This window comes from Triturus cristatus, chromosome 4_1 (genome assembly GCF_964204655.1).
Source record: "Triturus cristatus chromosome 4_1, aTriCri1.1, whole genome shotgun sequence".
In the NCBI taxonomy this organism is placed as follows: domain Eukaryota; kingdom Metazoa; phylum Chordata; class Amphibia; order Caudata; family Salamandridae; genus Triturus; species Triturus cristatus.
In genome coordinates, this window is record NC_140585.1 from 743,953,925 (window position 1) to 743,978,411 (window position 24,487).

At 45.2% G+C, this 24,487-nt stretch overlaps 1 protein-coding gene across 2 annotated transcripts in view; it reads right to left on the reverse strand.

Moving 5' to 3' along the window:
- Window positions 1-24,487, reverse strand: part of NT5DC3 (5'-nucleotidase domain containing 3) — a 402,542-nt gene that overhangs the window by 326,666 nt on the left and 51,389 nt on the right. For both annotated transcript variants that reach the window (XM_085653247.1, XM_085653246.1), the window contains exon 2: window positions 10,321-10,505. In XM_085653247.1, coding sequence (XP_085509373.1) covers window positions 10,321-10,505 — 185 coding nt within the window. The remainder of the gene's footprint in view (window positions 1-10,320; window positions 10,506-24,487) is intronic.

Consider the following 24,487-nt stretch of genomic DNA (forward strand, 5'->3'; position numbering starts at 1 on the left):
GGCTTAAATATAGTTTTGTGTCCCAATATGACTGTTCTTCCCCTTTTAGTTAATGTAGTCATGCGCATAAAAAGAAAATACAAGTCCTAGAATGCAGAGAAAAAAAAAGAATAGGCCTAGGGGATCGGCTCACTCCCATGTCGGAAATTTTTAGACCTCCGTGTGGTTCCTCTGGCTAAAACAGCCTGCACCGTCTGCCACAAAACACACAGATGGTCTCACGAATGCTGCTCTGATGTGATGTGATTGGCAGATGCGGTGGATTGAAATTTAATTGCAGGTCATTGCCCTGTTGGACAACCTGAAGAACCCACATGCCCGATGTGATGCTCTGCCATCCCCGAAGGAAGTGGGTGACCCTGCCTCTTATTGGATGGCTGTGTGCCGCTAAGGACGCACTAAAGAGGTTTTCAAGTTGTTGCCGGTGGGGCAAGGTATTGGGACGTTCGCTGCCCTTGATGGCCTGGTCGTTGTCAGTTGGGCTATGAGCCTAACAGACAATGACAAGGCCATCAAGGGCTGTGAGCCCTGACCTCAACAGTGCTGTTGTATGGGCGGTGGAGCCCGACATAATTGATACACCAATCCCTGGTATATCCCTGAAAAGGGTGAAACTCTTGGGAGGGTGGAGGGAGCTGTCTGACTGGTGACAAAGGGTCCAAAGAGCATGCCATGACTCGGCTCTCTTTAAAACACACAAGGCCCAAGGCTGCCTTTTCCCCAAACAGACGGAAACATATGCAAGATCGTCCATTAGGGATTCCTAGACATCCCTGAAGAAGCCTGTGGATCTTATCCATGCATAGCTCAAGAGCACCACGCTGGTCATAGTAGCCATTCCAAGAAAATCAATGGTGTCTAGGACCATACGGATGCCGAACTTGGCCCTATCTGGGCCATCCTGAATGTCTTAGACCAAGGAAGCCCGTAAATCTCCTGGGACAGCCAGTAAGAGCTCCCCAACCATTTTTCAGAGTGCATGTGTGTAACATCGTAGAAGGCATCTACTTTCTGTTGAGTGACCTCAAGGGAAGGCTGGCTGATGTAAACATTCTCTTGCCAAAGGATTCCATATATTTATGTCAGGAGGAGCAGTTGGAAAGGCTTTAGGAGTTACTCTGCTGGTAGACTCCTGCTCCAAAAAACTATCAGGAGTTGGATACTGGGTTGAAAACTCAGGATTGCCTGGCACGGTCACCTGACGATTGACCGGAGAGCCAGGACAAGGGATGTACCCAAAAGTGTGTAATTGAGGGCCTCTTTGAAGGGTAGAAGAGGTTCGGTTGGAGCCTGGCCAGGCTGAAGGACCTCAGTACGAACATTTAATTTTACCTCCATAGTGGGGAGGTGGAGGTCAAGGACTTCAGCAGCCCTTCCATTGACAGTGGCAAAGGATGTACTTTCATCCCTGGATGATCTGATGGGAGCAGGGGGAGGGAATCAACCAAGTATCTGGTGAGGTACCTAGCCCACCGGAATTCTGTAGATCCATGTACCAGTTATCTTTATCATAGAGTGGGGTAAACTCTTCTCAGTCACCTCCATTGTCGTCTCCATATGACTGAATCTGGTTGGAGTTTTAGCCAAAAGGTTGGTGCAGTGACTGTATTGTAATGGAGAATGAGGGTGGTATGAAGGGGAAGAGTCCTGCTTGAAATTCCGGTTTCTCTTCTTAGATTTTCACAAAAACTTCAATCGTGAAGATCTGGCACAAGAACGACTTCGGGAGTGAGTCTACACTCTTGATTTTGACCGGGAGCAGGACCTGTGTGGAGTCTGGCAGTTTTTTGCCTTGTAGAGCTTCGATCATGTTCTCCGATGGCTTTCGGATTCTTCTGGGAGCAGACATCTCAAGCCTTGGAGTAGTAAGCTGAACCTAAACATCAGCGGCACATCTCATGGAGATCTGGGACAGCCCCAACAAGGTTTAAACAATGTAGTCTGAGGGGCTACATGCTCCCTTGCATACTGGATGAATTTAAGGGCATAGAAATAAAGGAACTGATTTTGGCGGGCATGGGTGATGCCTATATGTGGTGCTGATTGTCACTTCCGGAGTCTAACGGAGTTGGTGTGGAGTCACATGGCACCACCTGCCGGCGAGCAGGGGCATCGCTTTTGAGTTTCTAGATTAAGTCTGGCTCCTCGGGATATTTACAGAGTGAGGAATATGCAATTAGAATATCCATCAGAAAAACTACTTATGAAAAAGCTTCCAGAAGTGCTGGATATTCAGATTATCAGAGTTAAAAGAATTTGTGTAAAATTGGGAAGGTAGCAATTTACCACCAAAAGTGCGAGGTGCTTGCTACAATAATAAGATTTCCGTTGAATTAGTGATATATGTGAATATAGATATGTTTGTGTATGTATGTTTTTATTGGTTTTCAGCAAATAGAACATTTACATAATACATACTGGTAAATACTGAGGTCAGTATAACTTTTATTACAAAAACATGGATCTTTAAACATCAGGCCGAATGAACTCCGCTGCAGGGCGTCTTCCAGCAATAGGGAGAACCCTGGCTCGATCTTTTCGCCGACACTGAGAATGCAAATGTCAAATCTTTTGCATTCGGGAGTTTCCAAGAAGGCTCTCCTTCGGAAATGCAGTCTGCATAGAGAGGAGCACAGACTCCTGTACACCTTCCTGCCACTAATTCTCCGGTCTAGGGTTCTGATCAGGAACTACTAGACTCATGCCGTCATAGTGGGTCCAGATTGGGCCAGGAGAGTGTGGTACGTGGAACTTCTGGGCCTTAGCCTTTCTCCCCCGATCAAGCTGCCGCTTCGGGTGGATCGTCTCACATCACTAGGGCATGGTTTTGCACCCAGGCCTGCACAACCTACACCTCCTTGTGTGGAGATTGAGCAGCGCAGTTGACATCCACACCTTGATCTCCCTCTCAAAGTCACTGATCAAATCCTAGCAGCCTGGCATCCTTCTACATCTGCACGACGGATCAGTTGCTGGTCAAACTGTTGGATGTCTGGTTGTTTCTTTTGTCTTTGGCCCAGTAAGGACTGGCCGTGGGCACCGATTTAAGTTTACCTGTTGGCTCTCTGCCTTTTCACATTTGCCAGACCAGCCATCCTTGTCCAAATCACCCATTGTTGTGTGTTTGCTAAAATGTTTGCAACATATATTTCTTCCAAATGCCTCAGTGGGGCCTAAATTCAGTTCTCACTTTCCTGATGTGTACCCCTTCAAGACGTTCAGATGTCCATTGCACCGCCTTACTTTGAAAATAGTCTTTCTGGTTACAATAATATCAGCACACCGTGTGAGTGAGATTGAGACCCTTATGGCCCAGCAGCCTTACATCACCTTTTTTTTCCAGACAAACTGGAGTTAAGAATTCAAGGTGTGGTCCTGATGAAAGTAGTGGCACCTTTGCAAATTGGACAGGCCATTACTCTTCTGGCCTTCTTTGCTCCGTCTATTCCTTAGAAAGGGAAGGAAAGGCTTTAATCATTTTGACCCCATGAGTGCACTGAGCTTTTACAATAGTCGCACCAAGAATCATCGGGGGGCTCATCAGCTCTTTTTTGTTCTCTAGAGCACAGAAAGGCAAGGTGGTGCAGAAGTGGACCATCACACAATGGATAGTCCTCGTATTCAGATTGGCTATGCATTGACTAAGAAGCAGCCACCAGATGGCCTGAGCGCTCATTTAATCAGAGCGAAGACTGCTAACACCGAGTTGAAATGCGGAGTGCCTGTCCTGAATATCTGGCAGGCTGCTACATGGGCATCAGTGCACATGTTTACAAAGCACTACTGCTTTTACAGCCAGGTCCGTTGGGATAGGCATACTGCCCGTTCGGTCCTGCATGACATGTTAGACTGAGCCATTCCACAGACCAAACACCAAGGGAGATACTACTCTTGTATCTATTCACAAGGCGAGGAATCGGAGGTTAGAAGTATGCATCAGAATAAGTACTCCTTAGCTACAGTAAAGCTCGTTCTGGTTGATACTCTAACCTAAGATTCCTCACTGCCCTCCCATCTTCCCATCCTGTGAAATGGTCTGCTTTCCATCTAAAAACAACCCAATTTAGAAGTCTGCACATTGGTTTTACCAATTCACGGATAAGCTCAATGTCTAAGGGCACAGACATGCTTTCGAAAGAAACCAACATCAGCATAATTGGGTGGCGCTTGTATGCGCCTCTGCTTGTCACTTCCGGAGTGGAATACATTTGGTGCAGAGTCGCACAGCAACACCTACCGGTGCGCAGGAGCATTGCTTTTGAGTTTTTTGAGGATCTAGTCTGCCACCTGGGGAAATTCACAAGGTGAGCAATGTACAGTTCGAGTATCCAACAGAAAAACGTTTTCGAAGATAAGTATCTTATTCATTGCACAAAACAAAAAAACAAAAACAAAAAAAAGAGGTTTATATGCTTCGCTCACGCCTCGACTTCTTTTGTTCGCTGCCAAAAAATCTTCACTTATGAACATGCATCTAGGAGTGACGTCTTTTCAGTTTATCTGGGCTGAAAAAAACTAAACCGACATGAACCTTTCAGTAGTTCAGTGCAAAGAGGAATTAATTTAAATAATGTAAATAAAATGTCACCATTATAATGTTTAACATGAGACAGCTTTGCTTGCTACTTTAAAGAGTTTTCTACATTTTAACTCTGCTTTCTGAATTTAAAAAAGTCTAAAGTAATATTTTTACTTAGTTGCACTTACCTCCTCAACATGTTCATATTTAATGTTTACCATTTCTATCGAGACCAAATGATCAATTGTTTAACTGGGATCTGTAAAAGATAACAGGCTGACTGAACTTTGATGCCCGACTCAACAAATTCATGTTAAGACTGGATGTCATTCTATTGGTGCACATGATTTAATAAATCCGGTTTGCTACATCAATGTCAAGTCAAAGCTATAATTTGTCAAAAAGTAAAATATGTATTAATATAAGGGAAAAGCAGGGTGCTTGGCCTAGTTGCAGCAAATCATTGCATTTACTCACCGTCCTAGATTTCAGTTCAATGTGCTAAGAGGTTGCTTTGGGGTTCGTGGTGGACACCCTGTGGAGTTCCTCAATGTAAGGGGTTTGCATAGCAGTTACAGTCAAGGCAGATCAGTGATGCAGCACCTAAAATGTAGTGGGACTGCAGAGAATGATCATTTAGGGTTGGGTGACACAACGCCCTACACTTTGAATAAATATGGATCTCTAGGTGGGGTCAAAATAAATAATGCCATCAAAGTGTTTGTCTCAGCTAGGTCTATGCACTGGATTACCCTTCAGAGCTCCTGAAAGGAAGTGCACATAAACCCTACAAAACATGATGGTCACTGTAAGAAAGTGTTTCTTTTTGTGTGGTTACCCCTTGACTGGTATTGCTTGTTTTTAACCCTACATGCTTGGGCACGGCTGTCCAGGCCCCAGTGTACGTGCTCGGACTCATAATACACGGTAAAACTGGTTAATCCCCATTTTAAATATTTACCACTACTGTAAATTCATATTATTTGGTGTAGAAAAATACACCAATGTTATGAAACAAAATGTCAGCTATGGGCAGCAACACTAATCGTACTATCCTGTACAGTGACAAAGAAAGCATGGTTTCAGGCCTACCTGTATAGCCCGTTTCCTGCAGATTTTAAACCTGTAGGTGAACCTGTCCAAATAATCCGTTTTAGATAGGAAAGAACCCTACTTTTAAACATTAAGTCAGCCCTACGTAGGTTTAACAGCCCAAATGGTAGGGTCCCTAGTGTTTAAAAATGGTACATGGAGGAACGTAGCCACCAAATGCCATTTCCTATGATCATCCCTAAAGTTCACAAAAATTAATAAACCTGCTACCTTTGGATTGGGCTAAGCTACAGAGGCAATTAAACAAATATTTTAATATTTATTGATATCCCATAACAAGAAGACTTCCGTGGCCACGAAATTTGAATTTCTCCAGCTTAGAGCATTTCCTGTCAAAATCAACGGTTTCAGTGGGACTTCATCCAATGGCTATACAGCTTCAAGAGGGCTTCATCAGTTACACCCTGGCTTCTGGAAACTTGCTCTCCTTTAAATATTCTTACACAAGGGGAAGACACTCTCTTGCCTGGTGATTTCGCTATGCTTCACTGCTAGACCCTGGGGGTCACCATGGACAACTGATGCCCAGTAAGGACTCTGCCCACTGGAATTTGTTCATCTTGGAATCTAAAAATTATGAACACTAGAATCTATTTATATAAATGGGTTTTGCATTCCCTTCATGTTGTGTGACTTTCTTATTTTGTTGTTTGCTGCTACTAAATGCTTTCCACTAGTGCAGTTGTTTAAGCTATGCTGCTCAAAGCCATATCTACCAAAGGTTAAGCTGAAGGATTTATGAATGAGCTGGACCCAAGACAGTTTTTGCAAGCGTATTACACTGTAATGTCGTTTGACCATATGTACCATTACATACACTCAAAATTTCACACAAAGTTCTGAATTTTTACAATTTTTTGTAAAAACTAGCACCTAAAATATCAAAGCCCCAACCATGGACATCTAGTCACGCGAGACCAGGTCAAAGTCTAAAAATATAGCCGCCACGATGGAATGCAGTTCGCATACAAGAAGTGGATTGGGCCAAGTCAGCATTTACTTTCAGACTCAAACGAAATTCTGAGAATAATGTTTTGAAAAGGTAAAGTTCAGTGGGGCAAGGCTGCAGGCGGTATCCGAAGATGGAGCGTCGTCATTGGGGAGCCTTGAGTCGATGCTGCAGTGAAGATTTCTACGTTCTGATTGACTCTCTTTTTTGGAACTTGAAAATCCCTAGTAGAAAGAGGCAGAGGGTAGCAGCCAAAGACCGTTCCACAAGGCCAGATACGCTTTTGGCGAAGGACCACTGAACAGGAATTTCTGCTGCGAAGAAGAACATGGGGGAGAAACCCCAAGGTCAATCCAAACCGGCGATGCACATCAGGCGAGTAGGCGAGCTGGAAGGTCCCGGTCTCCTCCTGTTAACATTTTTTTTTAAAGTCCTCAGTTTTGGGATTTGACCATCTGGGCACCTTTAACGCTACAACCAAGGGACCATGGCTGCTGGGACATCACTTGGGGATTCGGGACTCACGCAGGCTTGATTGAGGTGCGGGTTCAAGATCGTGTGAGCCTTTTGTGTCCCTGTGGCTCTGAACAGGCGGCCAGGATACTAGCCCTTGGAGTCACTTTGGTAGCCCTGGGCTCAGGGTAAAGTTGAATGCTCAACAGAAGGACAGCCCTCAGAGTGTCCTTTCGCAGGTCCAGGAGGGAACGGAGGTGTGGGTCTGAAGGTCCCATTTTTCTACCCTTGGTGCCCTTTTTCTGTAAGGTTAGAGAAGATTCTAGAAAGGCTCGTTGAAGTGCATGGAATTTTCTGCCTTCCCTACCCTGGCTCCAAGCTGGCTGCAGTGACAATGTTGAGGTGTTAGGTCCTTTGAGTGGAGGCAAGCAAACCCTATTCAGTTGCAAGTGGGGCTGTGCTCAGCTTCGCCCCCCACCATCCTTCCAGCAGATGGTCAACTCAGACACACCTAATCCTTCTATTGTTTAACTGTCTGGGGAGGAATTCACAAAGTCTAACTGTCAGTTATACTAGTCATGTGAACCAAAATGGGCTGCAGGCACAAAGGGCAGTAAAATGCCAACTTTCTAAAAGTGGCTTTTTCAAAATTGTAATTAAAAATCCGACTTTACCAATAAAAAAGATTTTTCCTTACAATTTCATAGATCCCAAATATTGACTGAATACTTGGTCCTAATCAAAAGTTAGCACTTATTAAATGTAATAAGGCAACCCGGTGTTATCCTATGGGATAGGTTGGCTTCTCAGTAGCGAAAAACAAAATGTAGGAGTTTTTCCCTACCAGGCCATGTAAAACTTAAAAGTACATGTCCAACCTTTTAAATACAATGGACCCTGCTACGTAGAGCCTACCTTAGGGATGATTTATATGCAATAAAAGGAGAGTTTGAGGCTTGGCAAGGGGTTTATATTGCAAATACAAGGAGATGATGGACGGAGCGCTGAAACTTTTCAGACACTTGCCCCCAGTCACAGATCTGGGTTGAATCCATCAACGTTCTCTAGCTCACTTCACCCCAGTTCAGACCCAGCTATATGCAAATCAGTCTTGACCCTGTGCCTCATTAGAACAGTCCAGCCCGCACTGCCAAGCCAGGTCTTCCTTGGACCGGAAACAAGCATCCTGAGACCGGTTTCAGGGTAACACCCCTCATCAGCCAAGCTAGCTTGAATCCAGAAGCAAAGTGATCAAGTGACTCACGTCTGGGCATGCCCTGCCAACTTAATGCAAACAACGCAAACACAAGGAGATGATGGACGGAGTGCTGCAAATTTTCAGACACTCACCCCCATTCACAGATCTGAGTTGAATCCATCATCTTTCTTTAGCTCACTTCGCCACCCCAGTTCAGACCCAGCTAAAAAACTGGTCCTAGGATGCTTGTTTTCAGTCCAGGGAGGACCTGGCCTGGCAGTTCGGGCTGGATTCTTCCCATGGGGCACAGTGTCAAGACTGATTTGCATATGACTGGGTTCAAACTGGAATGGCATGCTGAGCAAAAAAATGATGGATTTAGGCCCAGATTTCTGTCGTGGGGTGAATGTATGACCTTGTTCTGCATTCTGTCCATCAACTGTTCTTTTTGCAAGGGGTTTATATTGACATTTCGAATTGGCAGTTTCAAACTGTAATCAGTCTGTAATGGCAGGCCTGGGACATGTTTTAAGGTGCTACTTTAGTGGGTGTCGCAATAAGTGCAGTAAGCCCACTGATAGCATTTAATTTGCAGGCCCTGGTTATATAGTATACCCCTCTACAAGGGACTTACAAGTAAATTAAATATGCCGATCAGGTATAAGCCAATTACACCATATTTAAGGGAGTGAGCACAAGCACTTTAGCAATGGTTAGCAGTAGAAATGTGCACAAAGTCCCAAGGCCAACAAAAATAAATTGAGCAAAAACTAGAGGGAAAAAGATAAAATGTTTGGGGTGACCCTGCAGAGAGGGCTAGTTCCAACAATGGGGAACAGAAAAGTAAGCCTGCAAGGCAACAATCTGGTGATTACAGGGCTAGTTTTTCCTCAGGTCAGTCCTCCATGAAGGCAGCAATCTCAATGGGGCCTTTAGACTTGCCCTCCAGTGATCAATAGACAAAGTTGCAGCAGAGCGGTTGTCCTCCATGACTAAAACAGCAACTTCAGCTGGCGCCTTGGGACCCTAGTTAAGGAGGGGGGGGGGGGGCAGCATGACTTGGACTGGTCATAAGAAGGTTTCCACTCCATGGTCAGGTACCCTTCTTGAGTAGGGGCATGGATATACTTCGATTCTACCATCAATCCAGCAGTGAGTTCAGCATGATCAATTTTATAACCATCTTGCTAACAAATTAATTTATTTATACATCAATTCTCTGCATTTAACTTCATCTAGGACTTGGATACGCATTTTGCATGACAATTTTGCATTTAGTATCTGCTGTTACAGTTTTGTAAAGATTATTGCACCATTTGCCTAAAGTATAATTTCTCATCAATATGCTATCTTGGTGCATGGCAGCAGTGCTAAGGAGTTTGACATAGTCCTGACTTAAGTACTGATTAACTTTGAGAGCAATCATTGACCTATGCGGATCATTGAATAATGAAGTGTGGAACTAAACTAAAGCATAGGTTAGTTGATGTAGTCAAGAAAGCAGCAGAGCCCAAGGTTAAGGAACAATTTGGACCTTTTCTTTGTCGAGATTTCTGTTCCTGACACTTAACTTCAACATTTTATCTCCTTAAAAACAGCTTTTCCGTACAAAAATACTTCTCTACACGAGTGTGCTTATATATTCGAAGCTCAAGGTATGGTGTACTTCATGGTTAGGCAATGCAAACTTACATAAACAAACGCATAATGAATGGCCATATCAGACTGCAATTATAAACCTCGGGCCACGGAATGTTTCTAATCTTTGTACACCTCTAGTTGAATTTTAAACTATGGGACTACTAATTAGTGACCATTCAACCCCCCACGCTAAGAGAAACTGTAGCAAATGGCATAAAAGACTAGGTAAATTAGGCCCCGCTTGGTGACAATGGCATTGTGGTCTAACCAAGAGTACAGTCTTCTGTGTGGTACCACACAATTACCCTGGTGTACAGCATTTGACAGAAATATAGATGCTATGTATAACATTGAGAATCTGAACATAAACAGATGACACATATTTGAAGGTGTCACAGAGCCATAGACATGCAAGACCAAAACATGTAAAAATAAAAACGTACTTACTTTGTGTTCATCTATGAGCAGATCCCGAGCAGTGTTAAAAATAAGTGTGTGCAGATCTTTGGAATAAAATGCCAACGTGTAGTCATAGTCAAATCCGTAGACCTCAATATCTGACAGGCTCATCTCATTGTTGGAAAAGATGGCATCAGGATTCAGTAAATTGCCCAAAATCGAAGGGACTAGATCTAGAATTGAATATGGTGGAAAGATGTTAGAAAAGCTGTGAAGTATGTAAAGTACTTCATATTAATGAATGCTACAGCATGTAAACAGCTACTGGTGCCAAAGACATTTTATTTTTCTAAAATCCTTGAATTTAAAGATGTTCTATTGGAAGCTCGATCATTTAGGCATTTATTATGCCATTACTCGGTAAGTGCCAGGTAGAGAGATCTATGCAAACACTGTAAGGGTAGTTTTTCAAAGATGAATGTCCTCACAGCATATTTTAGTTGGACTATCTGGTTTGAGGAATACGTAAATTGAAGAAGCTTTTTGGAATCAGATTAGTTAATTTGGTGCAAGAGTAACTCTTGGCCGAAAGAAAAATATGACTCCGGACCCGCCCCTGGACACCTGGTCATTGCTTTAAAGCTCGCGGCCCCCGCTTCGCGGGTGCCGCTCGTGGTGGAAGACTGACCTTTTGCACGGGGAAACAGCGTTTTGAGGACTGCGAGGCCCAGCAGCCCTCTGCTTCCTGCTGCTGCTGCCTGCCTCTTCCTCCGGACCCGCCCCTGGACACCTGGTCATTGCTTTAAAGCTCGCGGCCCCCGCTTCGCGGGAGCCGCTCGTGGTGGAAGACTGACCTTTTGCACGGGGAAACAGCGTTTTGAGGACTGCGAGGCCCAGCAGCCCTCTGCTTCCTGCTGCTGCTGCCTGCCTCTTCCTCCGGACCCGCCCCTGGACACCTGGTCATTGCTTTAAAGCTCGCGGCCCCCGCTTCGCGGGCGCCGCTCGTGGTGGAAGACTGACCTTTTGCACGGGGAAACAGCGTTTTGAGGACTGCGAGGCCCAGCAGCCCTCTGCTTCCTGCTGCTGCTGCCTGCCTCTTCCTCCGGACCCGCCCCTGGACACCTGGTCATTGCTTTAAAGCTCGCGGCCCCCGCTTCGCGGGCGCCGCTCGTGGTGGAAGACTGACCTTTTGCACGGGGAAACAGCGTTTTGAGGACTGCGAGGCCCAGCAGCCCTCTGCTTCCTGCTGCTGCTGCCTGCCTCTTCCTCCGGACCCGCCCCTTGACGTCACAATATTTTCCAGCACACACTGATCCGCAGCGCGGATCGCAGCGCGGGCGAAGCCCGGGACAAGGGCGGGCCCTCTTAGGCCCTCAGAGACCGAGTGAGGCCGGGCTGGGCCCGGCTATTGATCAGTTGGTTAAGGTACCACTTGTATTTGTGTGCGCTTATTGCGTAACTACCAAAAAGGCTATTATGGCTGATACCCCTAGTAGTACCAACGAGGAGAAGACGAAAGTCATGCTAGCTGGCCCTCTGGACACTTATTTTAAAAAGGCGCTAAGAGTGGATGATTTAGTTAATTGTTTGGACAAAAGGAGATCAGAGCGTCGTCGCTCAATAGAAAGCTTGAAGCTTAGGTCTTCTGATAATTTGTTGCTGCAGGTTCCTTCCCGGTCAAGGGATAGTGGTGGTGCTGTGGTTGATTCTCCTACACCACCGCGCGATCTCTGTTTGCAAAAGGAATCTGCTCTTATTTCAGCTTCATCACCCTTAGAGTTGCCCTTACAAGAGAAACTTGTTAGCGTTCATCCCGACCCCCCTACAGATGTAACTAGAAGTGTGCAAGCACTTGGTAAACAGGTTAAGAAGGTCACTAAGCCATTCAAAGTGGCTAAGTCATTTGGGCCTCCCCCCATTAAAAGAAGATGCAAGAAAGGGGGAGTCTCAGTTAAACCTAAGTACAACTGTTCTGAGTTTGGGAAGCACGAACTGAAAGGTTTAAACTTATCTAAAGGGCCAGGAGTCGAACCAACAACTACTCCTAACCCTGCTCCTCCATTGACTCCTGATGTTTTAGAACCTGATTTGCCTTCCTTAAATCCAGGCTTTACCCCTGTCGTCCCTTTGTTATCTCCCTCCCCCCCTCCCTCTCCTTCGGTTGTTCGCCAGGATGCCCTGGTCCAGGTGATTAAGTCTCTTATTTCACCACTAATTGAAGGTTTATTAAGAGTGGAGAAAAAACTCATGGACCTGGAAGCGATAATAAGCATAAAAACCATTCCAACAACAGGGCAGGGGAAGGCGGGTTTCGATAGTGTTACCGAAGTTATAGCGGCGGAACCTATTCGCCTCAATCACCTCCCCACTCTACCCCAGGTTACGGGTGAGCCGTCTAATTTGTTGGCGGTATCTCAGTCTGTGCCTGTGTCTGTCCCGATGTACAAACGAGACGATAAGGAGGGTGGGGGGATTAATCTTGTCCCAATCACTCTGCGGGATAGCAGGGAAGGCCCTAGTAATGGTTTGCTTGCCCCCAAGTACGTGCCACAAGTTGATCTGCCCCCCGAATCTGTACCCCTGGTGGTTGTTCTGACGGGGGTTCCGCCTTTACCAGTTGATAAAAGAGAAGGGTTCAGTGAGTTAAAAAACAAAACCATGTTCTGGCTCAATAGTTATAGACCTATCGAGGAGAAATTTAATGGTGAGATTTTACATGTGAGACGTCTCCCTTGGGTGGGCGGTACGACGAAAAACATTGCGGGTGACATCGTGGTAGTAAATTTCAGAGACCCTCGTGTAGTTAAGTATATTTTGGAGTGGCCTCTTGAAATAGGTAGTATTGGCATTGTTCCCCGTGCACTAACCTATTTTTACCCTAGATCATCGGTGTTTCCCCCTTCTGTCCCATCTAAGCATCCCTCCCTATTGCCCATTCCACCAGACACATATAGGCCGAACTACTTATCGGGCCCTTCAAACACCCAACAAATCACTGATCCTTTTGGGTGGCATCACATCCCTCCTAGTTTTAATAGGATCTCTAACAGAGGAGGTGTGAGAGTGAAGCCTTCTAACCCTTTAGTGTTGTCAAACAGGTTTGAAACCTTCTCTAGTCTGGCTGAATGTGATTGAAGATTAAAGCCCCATTGGGGCGGTGGGTGTCCAATAGGATTATCTTGCCTTAAGAACGTTGTTTGTGAGAGGAGTATGGAAGCCCACGGAGCTGTTCCTGTTTCTACAGGACTTACAATTATAAGTGGATTTGCTAGTGGTGGGAACGTATCCACCCCTCTCTCTACCCCCTTGGTTAACAGTACTGTAATCCCCTTGACGATAGACCACCTAGTCCAACCAGAACCCATAGGTATTCAAACCATGCTGGTCATGGATAGGCCTGCAGTATCCCCGTCAGATTTAAAATTGAAAGATAACAAAGGCCTACACCTAGTTTCTTGGAATGTGGCGGGTCTACAAAGAAAGTTGGTGTTGCCTGAATGGAATGTTTTCATCGAGCAATTCGATGTATGTATATTTCAGGAAACATGGAGTGTCCATCCTTTATACAAATCGGGTTACACCACTTTTTTCATACCAGCTCTGAGTAAGGGCAGGGGTAGACCAGCTGGGGGGTTGCATGTATGGATCAAGATCGCTCTGAACCTTAAAATAACCACCCATGTCTCAGGATGTTGTGATATCCAACATATCTCTTTTGAGGGGGGAACTAGTAGGATTGACCTATTTAATGTCTATGCAAGAGGTACCATAGGGGACATAAATTCAAGTACCTTATCCATTTTAGATCAGGCATTAGCAACTTGCCCCCCCACCTCTAAAATTATAGTGGGAGGGGATTTTAATTGTACATTCGAACCACTAGATGGTGACGATCCCTTGGGTATAGAGGAAGTGGATTCCAGATGGGGTATCCCGACCCTGTCTCTGCCCACAATCAAGAAATGGTCACCAAGGGTTATACAGATTAATTCCCTCATTGTAGAACATAACCTCAGGGCTCTTAATGGTAGGACCCCTTCTGACCCTGACGGGGCAATGACCTTTAATAGGTTAAGTAGCCCGTCAAGAATCGATTACATCTTATTAGACGTGGAACTATGGTGTGATCTAGTAGATATGGTGGTGAATCCTTCACAGGATAGTGACCATAACCCCCTATGCATGTCGATAAGATGGGGGACGCGGAACACCATAGAGAGGATATCGCACCCGAAGTCTACTAAGGAGGTGATACCTTTCCAAGGGAATCGAAGACTCAAGTGGGAGAAGGTTCAGTCGCAGACTCATAATTTGATAAAAATCAGGACGTTTGTTGAAGATCTGAGTATAGAAATGGGAGTGTTTGATCCGGACCTAGCGCCTGCACAGGGCATACTTTTTTCCCAGGCGTATAATAGTTTAACGGAGAAACTTGGGGAATTCTTTCTCCTAAAAGGTAATAATAAGGTCAAGAGTGGTGGCAGGGTTAACAAAAAAACTATATCGAATAGTCCCTGGTACACGGCGAACTGTAAAACTTCAAGAAATGAGATCAGAATTGCCTTGCGTGAAAAGAACCAACTCCGGGTTAGTATAGCCAGGAAAGATTACGCTAGGGCCTTGGAGCAAGCAAAACGTGTATGGGAAGAACAACACTGGCAAGACCTCAAGACAGCTTCCATAGGAAAGAATTCCTCGCTGTTTTGGGACCTGATCAACAAAGCCAGGTTGAACAGCTCTCGCCCTCTAGATAACCATATAACAGGTCAGCAATGGCACTCCCATTTTTCTTCAATTTATGGTGGGCCAGAAAATTCCAATATCCCTATTGGTTCTGCCCCTAGTATTCACCCCAAGCTCCCGGTCAGGGAACCCTTTTCGACAGTTGAGGTGTTGTTAGCTATTAGTCACCTTACCCCTAAGAAAGCAGCAGGCCCAGATGGGATACCTGGTGATCTCCTCATGGAGGCCCCTGAGTTATGGGCTAACCTCATCGCAAAAATAATGAATCTCATCTCCCATGGCTACCCAGTCCCAGCTTCGTGGAAGGGAGCGGAGGTAATCACTGTCTTTAAGAAGGGTGACAGAGATGACCCTGCCAACTATAGACCAATCAGTTTGATTGACGTGCTACAGAAGGTGGTTGGCAGGGTAATTATATCTAGGGTCGGCACCTGGATGGAAGAATTGCATGTGTTGTCACACCTCCAAGCAGGGTTCAGGCAAAAGGTGGGCACGATGGACCAGGTCTTTCGCTTTTCCGCGATCTATTGGAAGTCGGTTACCATCAATAAAGGTAGTTTATACCTGGCTTTCATAGATCTTCGGATGGCCTTTGACCTGGTACCACGTGAGAGGCTGTGGGAGGTTTTGAAGAATATGGGATTTCCTGGCCCCCTCCTAAGTTTAATTGTGCATCTTCATGAAGGGAATTATGCCAGGATCAGGTGGGGTACCCAAGGGGAACTAACCGAAAAGATCCCCGTGAAGAGGGGTGTACGGCAGGGATGTGTCATGGCTCCCACTCTGTTCTCTCTTTTTGTGAATGGAGTGGTGGATTATTTAAGAGAAGAACCGGCTGATGCCCCATCCCTGGCAGGAGTTAAAATCCCCACACTCCTCTTCGCCGATGACACTATTTTAATTTCTAAGTCGCCGTCTGGCTTACAAAAGCTCCTGAACCGATTTAGCGCATTTTGCCTTGATAGAGGTCTTACAATCAATACTCTAAAAACTAAGCTCATGGCTCTAGCACCTTCACCTAGATTTAGAAATAATCTCTTACTTAATGGAGAGCCCTTGGAGCAGGTAGAATCATATGATTATCTGGGCATCAGGGTTAATAGTCGCATGAGCTGGAAGGATCACCTGGCTAAAATGGTGTTAAATTATAAAAGAACATCTGGGGCGGTTATGAGTGAATATCGTAAATCCAAAAGCAAGCCCCTCTCACCGCTCCTAACAATTTACGAAGGCCAAGTTCTCCCGTCCGCTTTATATGGCTCAGAACTGTGGGGGTTTGAAAATACTGTAGAGCTGGACAGGGCTGAAAACAAGTTTCTGAGAGACGCAGTAGCCCTCCCAGTCTCCACTCCCCTATTTCCTCTAAGGGCTGACATGGGCAGGCGCCCCCTTAAGGATATAGTGCGCTTACGCCCATTACTTTTCTGGGTTCGTCTGCGCAGGACAAGGGAGCTCCTGGATTATGCTGCCGCCCTAGATGAATTAATCCAGCTAAACACCAATAATAGGGTTAAGTGGCTGAGCAACTTGAAGCGGCTGGTGGTGCTCCTGGGTTTGAGCGACTCATGGGCAAACCAATCACCTCCGCCTAAGATGGTGATTAAAAAGCTCTACTGGAATCTAGTTCAGCAGGAAACACTTTCTAGTAGTTCTGTGGGCTCACTTACTGAGCGCTTTTTGTCCTTTAAGTGGTCATGGCGCTTCGAACCCTTTTTGGATTACATCGAGCAGCCCCTAGATCGATCTCTTTACCTGAAGGTTAGACTCGGGATCCTCCCAGTAAATGCTTATATCTCGGGGTGGAAAAATAATGTCGGCAAAAGGAGCTCATGCCCTGGCTGTGCAGCCCCTACTGAGTCAGTGGCACATTTCTTTTTTGCTTGCCCGGCATATAGAGTTGCTAGGAGGATCTGGCTAAAACCACTATGTAAGAATATGGGTGTTAGATGCCATGCATCGGCTTTGCGGATACTTACCACCGATACCTCTTCAATTACTATGGTTTGTGGAGTTGCAAAATTTTTGGGCTCTGCTTGGCGCTCCCGCATGAGGTGTTACAAAACCCATTCTGAATCATTTATTAGTTCTGAAGCACTTGTTAGTTAAGAGTACTTGGTTAGGATGCTCATCATCCTGTCTTGTGACTGTACTTATTTTTAGTGGTCTAATGCCAACTGTGTTTTATGAACCCTTGTTTTGAAATTTTTTAATTGTATTATGTTACTAATTGCTCTTTTATGATGAATTTCATCGAATAAAGAATTTGAATATATAAAAAAAAAATATGACTCAGCAGCTAAAGACACACTATACTCCTTTACAAGGTTTTAAGAGTTTAACAAATCTGAGAAAAACCGGGCATTTTTCAGGGAATTCTCAAAACATGGCTCTTTAGGTTTGTAAAAATTAACAGACCTAGAAATAACATAACCCTGAAAGGAATGTTAGCAACATAGCGGTCATATTGCAATTAATTTGTATGCACAGTCTATATAAATCTAATATGACAAATACCACTAGAATGTACCTAATGAGGGTACATTATTTTGTATAACACAGAAATGGTAAGAAAATGGAGACACCAAATTAAATTTAAAATAACAGTGGTCGTTTATGTTTTTGCGATTCCCTTTAACCTATTTAGATCGCTGGGCCTCATACTCCTGTGTATTTGCTCATTAGTGGAAAGAGTGAGAGAAATAAACCTGCATTGCTTCGGTTGGATTCCCTGTACAAGGTTAGTGCATCATGACAACAACCGCTCCAACTCCCTGGTTCCTCTCTTTAATGACCGTCCCCCGACTACATCAAACTGCTGAGAGAAGAAACCCGGATTAAAAGCAACTGTGTTGTGAGGCAGAGTGAATGGGCAGTGTTGTGTAGCTCATATTACAGTTGTACAACTGGAGGTCTCCATTACAGTCATTTACAGACTGTTGGTGATAACAGGCTCAATTATATTTAGATCAGTGTCATTTCTTCCAGGGGTATAGATAGGTCCAATGAATCTTCTGCTGGATGGCTTGTCTTATTACCACAGCGTTCCAAACGTGTAACCAAAGTGGAACATGCACATCACTGTTAAATCACATGAGTGGGTATAGAGAAAATCAGAATACTGTTTCTGTACAGGACTAAACTTCGCTGATGTGCAATTCCAACTAAAAGCCCGCTATGCTGCTTCTAATAACTTCAATGGCCAGGTAGCAGGGTCGGGTCTCTTCCACAGTTTTAGACTGTGCAGCCACGCCACCTGGAAAGATTATATTTTACGGGAGAGTAGAAGAAATCAAACGACAACATCGCATGTGGATGTGTTTTCCTTGGATTTTGTGGCTTAAATAATGTGGCTTTGGAAACAAAGTTCAGGGCATTTTATTAATCATCACAGGTCTATGATTGATAAACACACAGTGATTCCTGCTCGGAGACAAGTAGTACAATGTTATTAACAGATATGTTTAAGAGCTAAAAAAGGCAAAGGGATTAGTTAGAAATACCAGATCTTTGCCGACCCCTATCCAGGGTCGTGACAAGGTTACAGTCAGGTGCTAGCCATTCTGTAGCCTCATCAGAAACGTGCTGGGCTGCACATTTTATAAGATGACAGCTGAACCTGGCTATAGACAAATGCTGGCGTTCAGCATAGGACCACATAAAAAAGAGCCCCAAAATCAATCAGTATAAAGACTTCTCAGAAAATCATGTATTTCTAAGGGTTGCCCTCATTTTTATTAGCAACTCACCTATGGTAATGACCTTTGAGCCCTGGCTCAAACATAGCTGACGACGTTCATTTTTTAAAACAAAGCTGACAAGTGTCCAATTTGGGGATTTTAGCAAATGGCACTTTATATGCTGGGGTTTTGAGTCAACGATGAAATTGTTAAAAGCAGAACAACTAGCACCATAATGCAACATGCCCTTGGTTGAAGAAAACAAAAACTGGAGCATGGCATCCTCTGTCGTACTGTGAGTGCAGAGTTGTGGCTTTTCTGCATTTTTCTTATAGGCAATAAAAAAGGTTAAACTGCTCAGTGGATGAGAGGGCAGAGCTTCCTTTTAAGATGCAATTTCAAGCATCTCAGGGTCAACTGGCTAACATTAACACTCCTTAGAAAACCTGCATTAGGCGTCAATTATCAAAACTATGTAGCAGCAACAGAGCGACCTGTCTAAAGACAATCAGAAAGAAAGAATAATGTCCTCTCACCACTCTTCCTCAACACCTCCTCCGCCTCGATAGTGGAGCGATTTAGGCGGTGCGCTCTCACCATTACTGTGAAACTCTTTAAGAAATGCAGCACAGGCTGCAGGTACTCCCCCGTGAGGGCCGCCAGTTGGTAGAACCCTTCCTTTAGAGGCCTCTCAGCTTCACCTCATACCCTACAAAAATATTAAAATATTACAAAGTGCAACTGACCTCATAAATGTATTTTGTTACCATTACCTTTAAGTTACCATGTGGCAAGTGCACACCAAAAGGTGCCAGAAGACTTTACTCCTAAACACCAGCAATGTTCTTCTGTGAGCCGGTCTGAAAACGTGAGGCTTTTCACAATCAAAACTGTTAAGTCTACAGGCTTTGCTTAATTTGAAAATCAATAAAGCCGTCTTTTGGATTTAATGTGAAAATAAATGCATATGGCCATGTGGTCGCCGACCAGAGAGGCTCAAACATTTTAGGAAAACTCAAAGTATGCATGGACATGAACCCTAAACCTCCTTCTGAAGACACCAGGCATTTACAGGTGCCATAACAAGAAAAGGGAAATTTGTATTAAACACCTTCCTATTGCATTTGTCTGAGAGTTCACAATGTAAAATCTCTTTCCTAATGTATCCCCCAGAAAGTTACAAATGTATAGTCCATTCTCATTATCTTTATCCAATAGTTCACAATGTATAACCCCTTCCTATTGTGTTTGCCAGAGAGCCCACTATGTAATACCACTTTGTTTTACCTGTCAGAGTTCACAACCTAATATCCATTCTCATTGAATTTGTCAGAGATTTCACATAGTGAAGCTCCTTCAGATACTGGGCAGGGGGTTCACAATAGAAAACCACATCCTACTGTATTTGACAAGGAGTTCACAATCTCTTTCTATTGTATTATCTGAGAGTTCACAATCCAAAAACATTTCCTATTGTATTTAAAAATACTAAGTTAAAACCATTCACAATATTTCAAGTGCAAATGCAAACAAACTCAACCTTAAGGGGTCTCGCAGAATCGTAGGGTCCAAATCACATCCCCCCAAAGAAATGTCACAGGGGCAAACTAAGCCAATACAGCTAGTCTGATCCTTTACTGTGTGGTACTGGGTGACACACTGCACACCATCAGGCTCCAACACTAATAACACTATTGCAACACAAAGCTTGTCGCCATCGGCAAGGTTTGGTCCACAGGCTTTGTCACGCTACTCACAGTATAAAACGAAAAGCCTAATGCCTTAGTCATCACATTAAAAAAAACAATAAAGTGAGCCTATTGGCTTCAAAAAGAATATAAACACAGCCATATGGTCTCTGCCTAAAAGACCTACCAATCATTTAAGGCAGACCCAGTATACAATGCTATGAACAAAGTCTCCTTCAGGAAATAACAAGCAATTACTGAGGCCAGGCCTAAAAAGGGATGTAATATACTAAATGCCTTCAAATTGCATTTGCCAAAGAATTCACAATGTAAAACTCTTTGCTATTGCATGTGTCAGACAGTCACAACTTAAAACTTTTTTGTGCGAAAGTGCCTCTTTTTTGAGTGGTCACTCCTGTTTCTTTGTGGACAAAGGTGCATGTTTTTTGGCTTAGTGCACTGAGATACTACTAGCCAACGCCCCAGTGAATATGCTCTGACCCTTAAAACATGAACTGGCGAACACCTAATGAGCAGAAGTAACTGTCCTATAAATCCACACCAAATGGTGTCCAAACAACATCTATGGCCTGGAAAGTTAAATGGAACCTACAGACTACATCACTACTGTGGCTTCCTCTACTGTGCGAAGGACAAACTTGACTCCAGACCTGCCACAGCAGCCTGGCAGCTGCAGTTAAAAACGGCAACTCAACCTGTCAAAATAAACCCTTATGACAAGATAAACCCTTCCATGAAAATATTAATGAGCCACCTGTGAGAAGTTGGCCTGGCATATGCTGTCCACTAGTTATAGGGGACGCCTTGCACCAGTCCAATTCGACTCGTAAGGTGATAGGTTAAAAGACAACCTTTAAAGAAAGCTATCCTAGTGGTAGCTGTGGAGAGCAGCCTTCAGGCTAAGTTTTGAATGAGTGTTAAGCTTATTGTTTTAGATAACCTCTTGAATGACCAAATGAAAGAGTAGTCCACACAGGTATATATATATAAAATAAATGTATTTATTCTAAGCATAGTCCCACTAGTCTCTTTATGAGGCTGGAGGTAAAGATACAATTCAAACAAGCATTGATAGTTACAATAAATAGCACTGGAATCATAGGGCCCCAGGGGGGGGGACCAAACTATATATTAAAAAAGTGGTACAAGAACCACGACAATTCTACAGACAATGCCTAGGGCATTTAGGGTCGCTGGCCCCCTGTGAAACCACTCAAGGTAGTGAGGAAGGGGACCCACGAAGACGCGTGCAGTGGTATAAGCTACTGTCGGGATCTCTATTAAAGCCTATGGAGAATGTCGCGGTTGAAATTTAAAAGATTTAAAACACTTCTAGCAGGAGTTCAAGAGTTTAGAGTTAAGCTTTTGAAGGGCCCACACCCACAAGAGTACCGAGGTACCACTGTTACCTGCCCCAGGGAAGCCGGGTGAATAGGTCATTTTCGATGTTGGGTCGGGGGCTGATTTTCAATGGAAAAACGTGAAGAACTGCTGCTAGCAAGAAGCGTCGTCGATGTCGTGAAGATTGAAGATGTAGATCTTGAAGAGAAGGACCTGAAAGCAGAGGGGACAGAGTCTGGGTCACGGCACAGTGACCAGGGGGCTCAGCAGAAAGAGCCCTTCAATGTCGGGTGCTTCCAGGTGGAAGATGGGTAGCTTGGATCAGCAGCCACCGGCTCCAGGAGGCTTCAAGGAAGGCCAGCTTCTAGAGGGCGACTGTCCCACGAAGGATGAGGGTTGCTGCGGTGTTAGTGTCCGGATTGGATCCACTAAGCCTTGACAACCGCAACCCACGCAAGAATCACAAAACAGCTACTGGTGCAGACCCACAAGGTCTGAGCGAGGTCTCCAGCGAGGAGACTGAAGAGCAGGCCTGGAGCAACCAGGGGAACTCTTGGAAGTAAAGATTGACCTCCGCCAGTGCCCACCAGCCGAGAGACAAGGGACCGCGGGAGGCAGCAATTTGGCGTGCGTAAAGATGCGCCCACGGGTCGCCAGAGCGGGCTAGGGCGTCAATCTTTGGCACAGATGATGCTGAGAGGTTGGCTCAATAATGGGCCAAAGCACAACTTCCCCACTCGTTGGGTTCGTGTGCTATGCAAGAGGTGGCCGGTGTCCTGGGGTATTGGGGATCTCGGCACCCACGGGGTCCACGGTGCTCAGCCTTGCTGTGCACACTCACTGGCCTCTGGGATGCTTGGAAACCCACCTCAGAGTAGGTAGGAGTCGTCGATGTCCGTAGGAGCAGCGAAGTTCCAACCGGGTCACTTACAGTGTTTCAGGTGCCTGCCAATCAGGGGGGTAACTCCTTTACCCCAAGGGAGATTTCTTCATTCAGCTGTGCGGCAGCAAGTCGAAGTTCAAGTCTGTAAAGTCCAAGAATAATCTGAGGCTCTGGGGACCCTGCACCCACCTTTATCCAGAGGTACAGGGGGGTGGCTAAATCGGAGCCCACCAATGAGAGTTCAGGTGGGAAAGGGTGGCTACACCCTCTCCCCTTTGTGTGTTTCCCTCCAGGGCAGGGGACAGGATGCCCCTGAACTGGTTCCAGGCGGTGTATGCAGAAGTAGGCACTGGAGAAGCCTACGTGCAACTCTGAAAGGGAATCATGCCCTCACTCCCCTGGCTGGATTGGGGGTATGATTCCTACATGTCTGACACCAAACACGACATGGTTCTGTGTAGCCATTCTCAAGTTATCACGCTATCGCGATTACTTATAATGCGGTTAGGAATATATGGTATGGCTGCACTACAAACAACCTCGCACTAGTTTTAACGAAGGCTGCAGAGGGGCACTACTCAGGTAGGGGTTCCCCCTCACACATATCTCAGCACTCTGCCTTGTAGGATTAGCAAGGCCTGCCTTAGGGGTGACCTATGAGGATACATGTGTTGTATTTAAATGGGATACAGGGTACCTATATCCCTGTAAGGGGTGCAAGCACCACCTTACCCAGACTACAGTAGTGGTCTGGTGGTGTCAGTTTGTATGGCTGTCCCAGGGGTGGCACAATAAGTGCTGCAGCCCCTGGTAGGCCTCTGAGGGACCCATGCCCTGGGTACCTAGGGTACCATCTACAAAGGCCTCATAGGGTGTCCTCAGTATCCAATTGGTATGTACCTAGGGTACTCACATCAGTTTAGAGAGGAAGCAGATAGGCTGGGGTCCTGGATAGCAGGGCCACAGCCTGGCTAGAGTCAGAAACCATTCAAATACCAGGAAAAAAGTTGGGGGCAACCATATAGTCAGATTCCACCTTCCTACACCACCTCTAGGCAGGGTGCATGGTATTTTAAACAAGCATTGAAAATGCTACAGGTCTCGCCTTTGATTAAGTTAAAGCCATTTGCTTTGCTAATGGTATTGTATAGCAAAGCAAATGGCTTTAACTTAATGAAAGGCGGGACCTATTGCATTTTGAATGCATGTTATTTAAATCTCACCATTTTCCGTTCCCAAATGCTAACACGTGGTTTAGACAGACTCCAACATGTGAAAGGTGACTCTGGTGGCTTACCACTTAATAAAATAATCTATCGATTGCAATGTTTAAATCACAGAACATAGCGGCGTCTGGAGCGTGGATGCCAAGGCTGTGCGTGCTTAGTCTTGAAAGGTAGTTACCACATTAAATAACTGACCACGATGTTTACACTTTGCTTTGCTAAAGAGCATCGCCGAGGAGCGCATCACAGCAGATGTGAAAAGTTAGGCATGCGCGCCGAATATTTGTCACAATGTTGCACGAACTCACATACTTCTCGAACGCTCCTGTTGAAACGTTGTTCCCTCTTCTCGAATTTCATCTCGAGTGCAAACCGCTTGCGCAGGTGTCCCACGCAGGTGTCCCTCGCAGGTGTCCCTCGCAGGTGTCCCTCGCAGGTGTCCCTCGCAGGTGTCCCTCGCAGGTGTCCCTCGCAGGTGTCCCTCGCAGGTGTCCCTCGCGTGGCTGTCTTGGCGGCCACGTGATTGGCTAAAGCGAGGGTTGTCATGTGATCGCAGTCCTCCAGCGGGTCGGCCACGCCTTGCGGTTGAGATAGTGCGTTAAAGGAATATCACAGGTCGAAAGTCCGTCTTTGAAA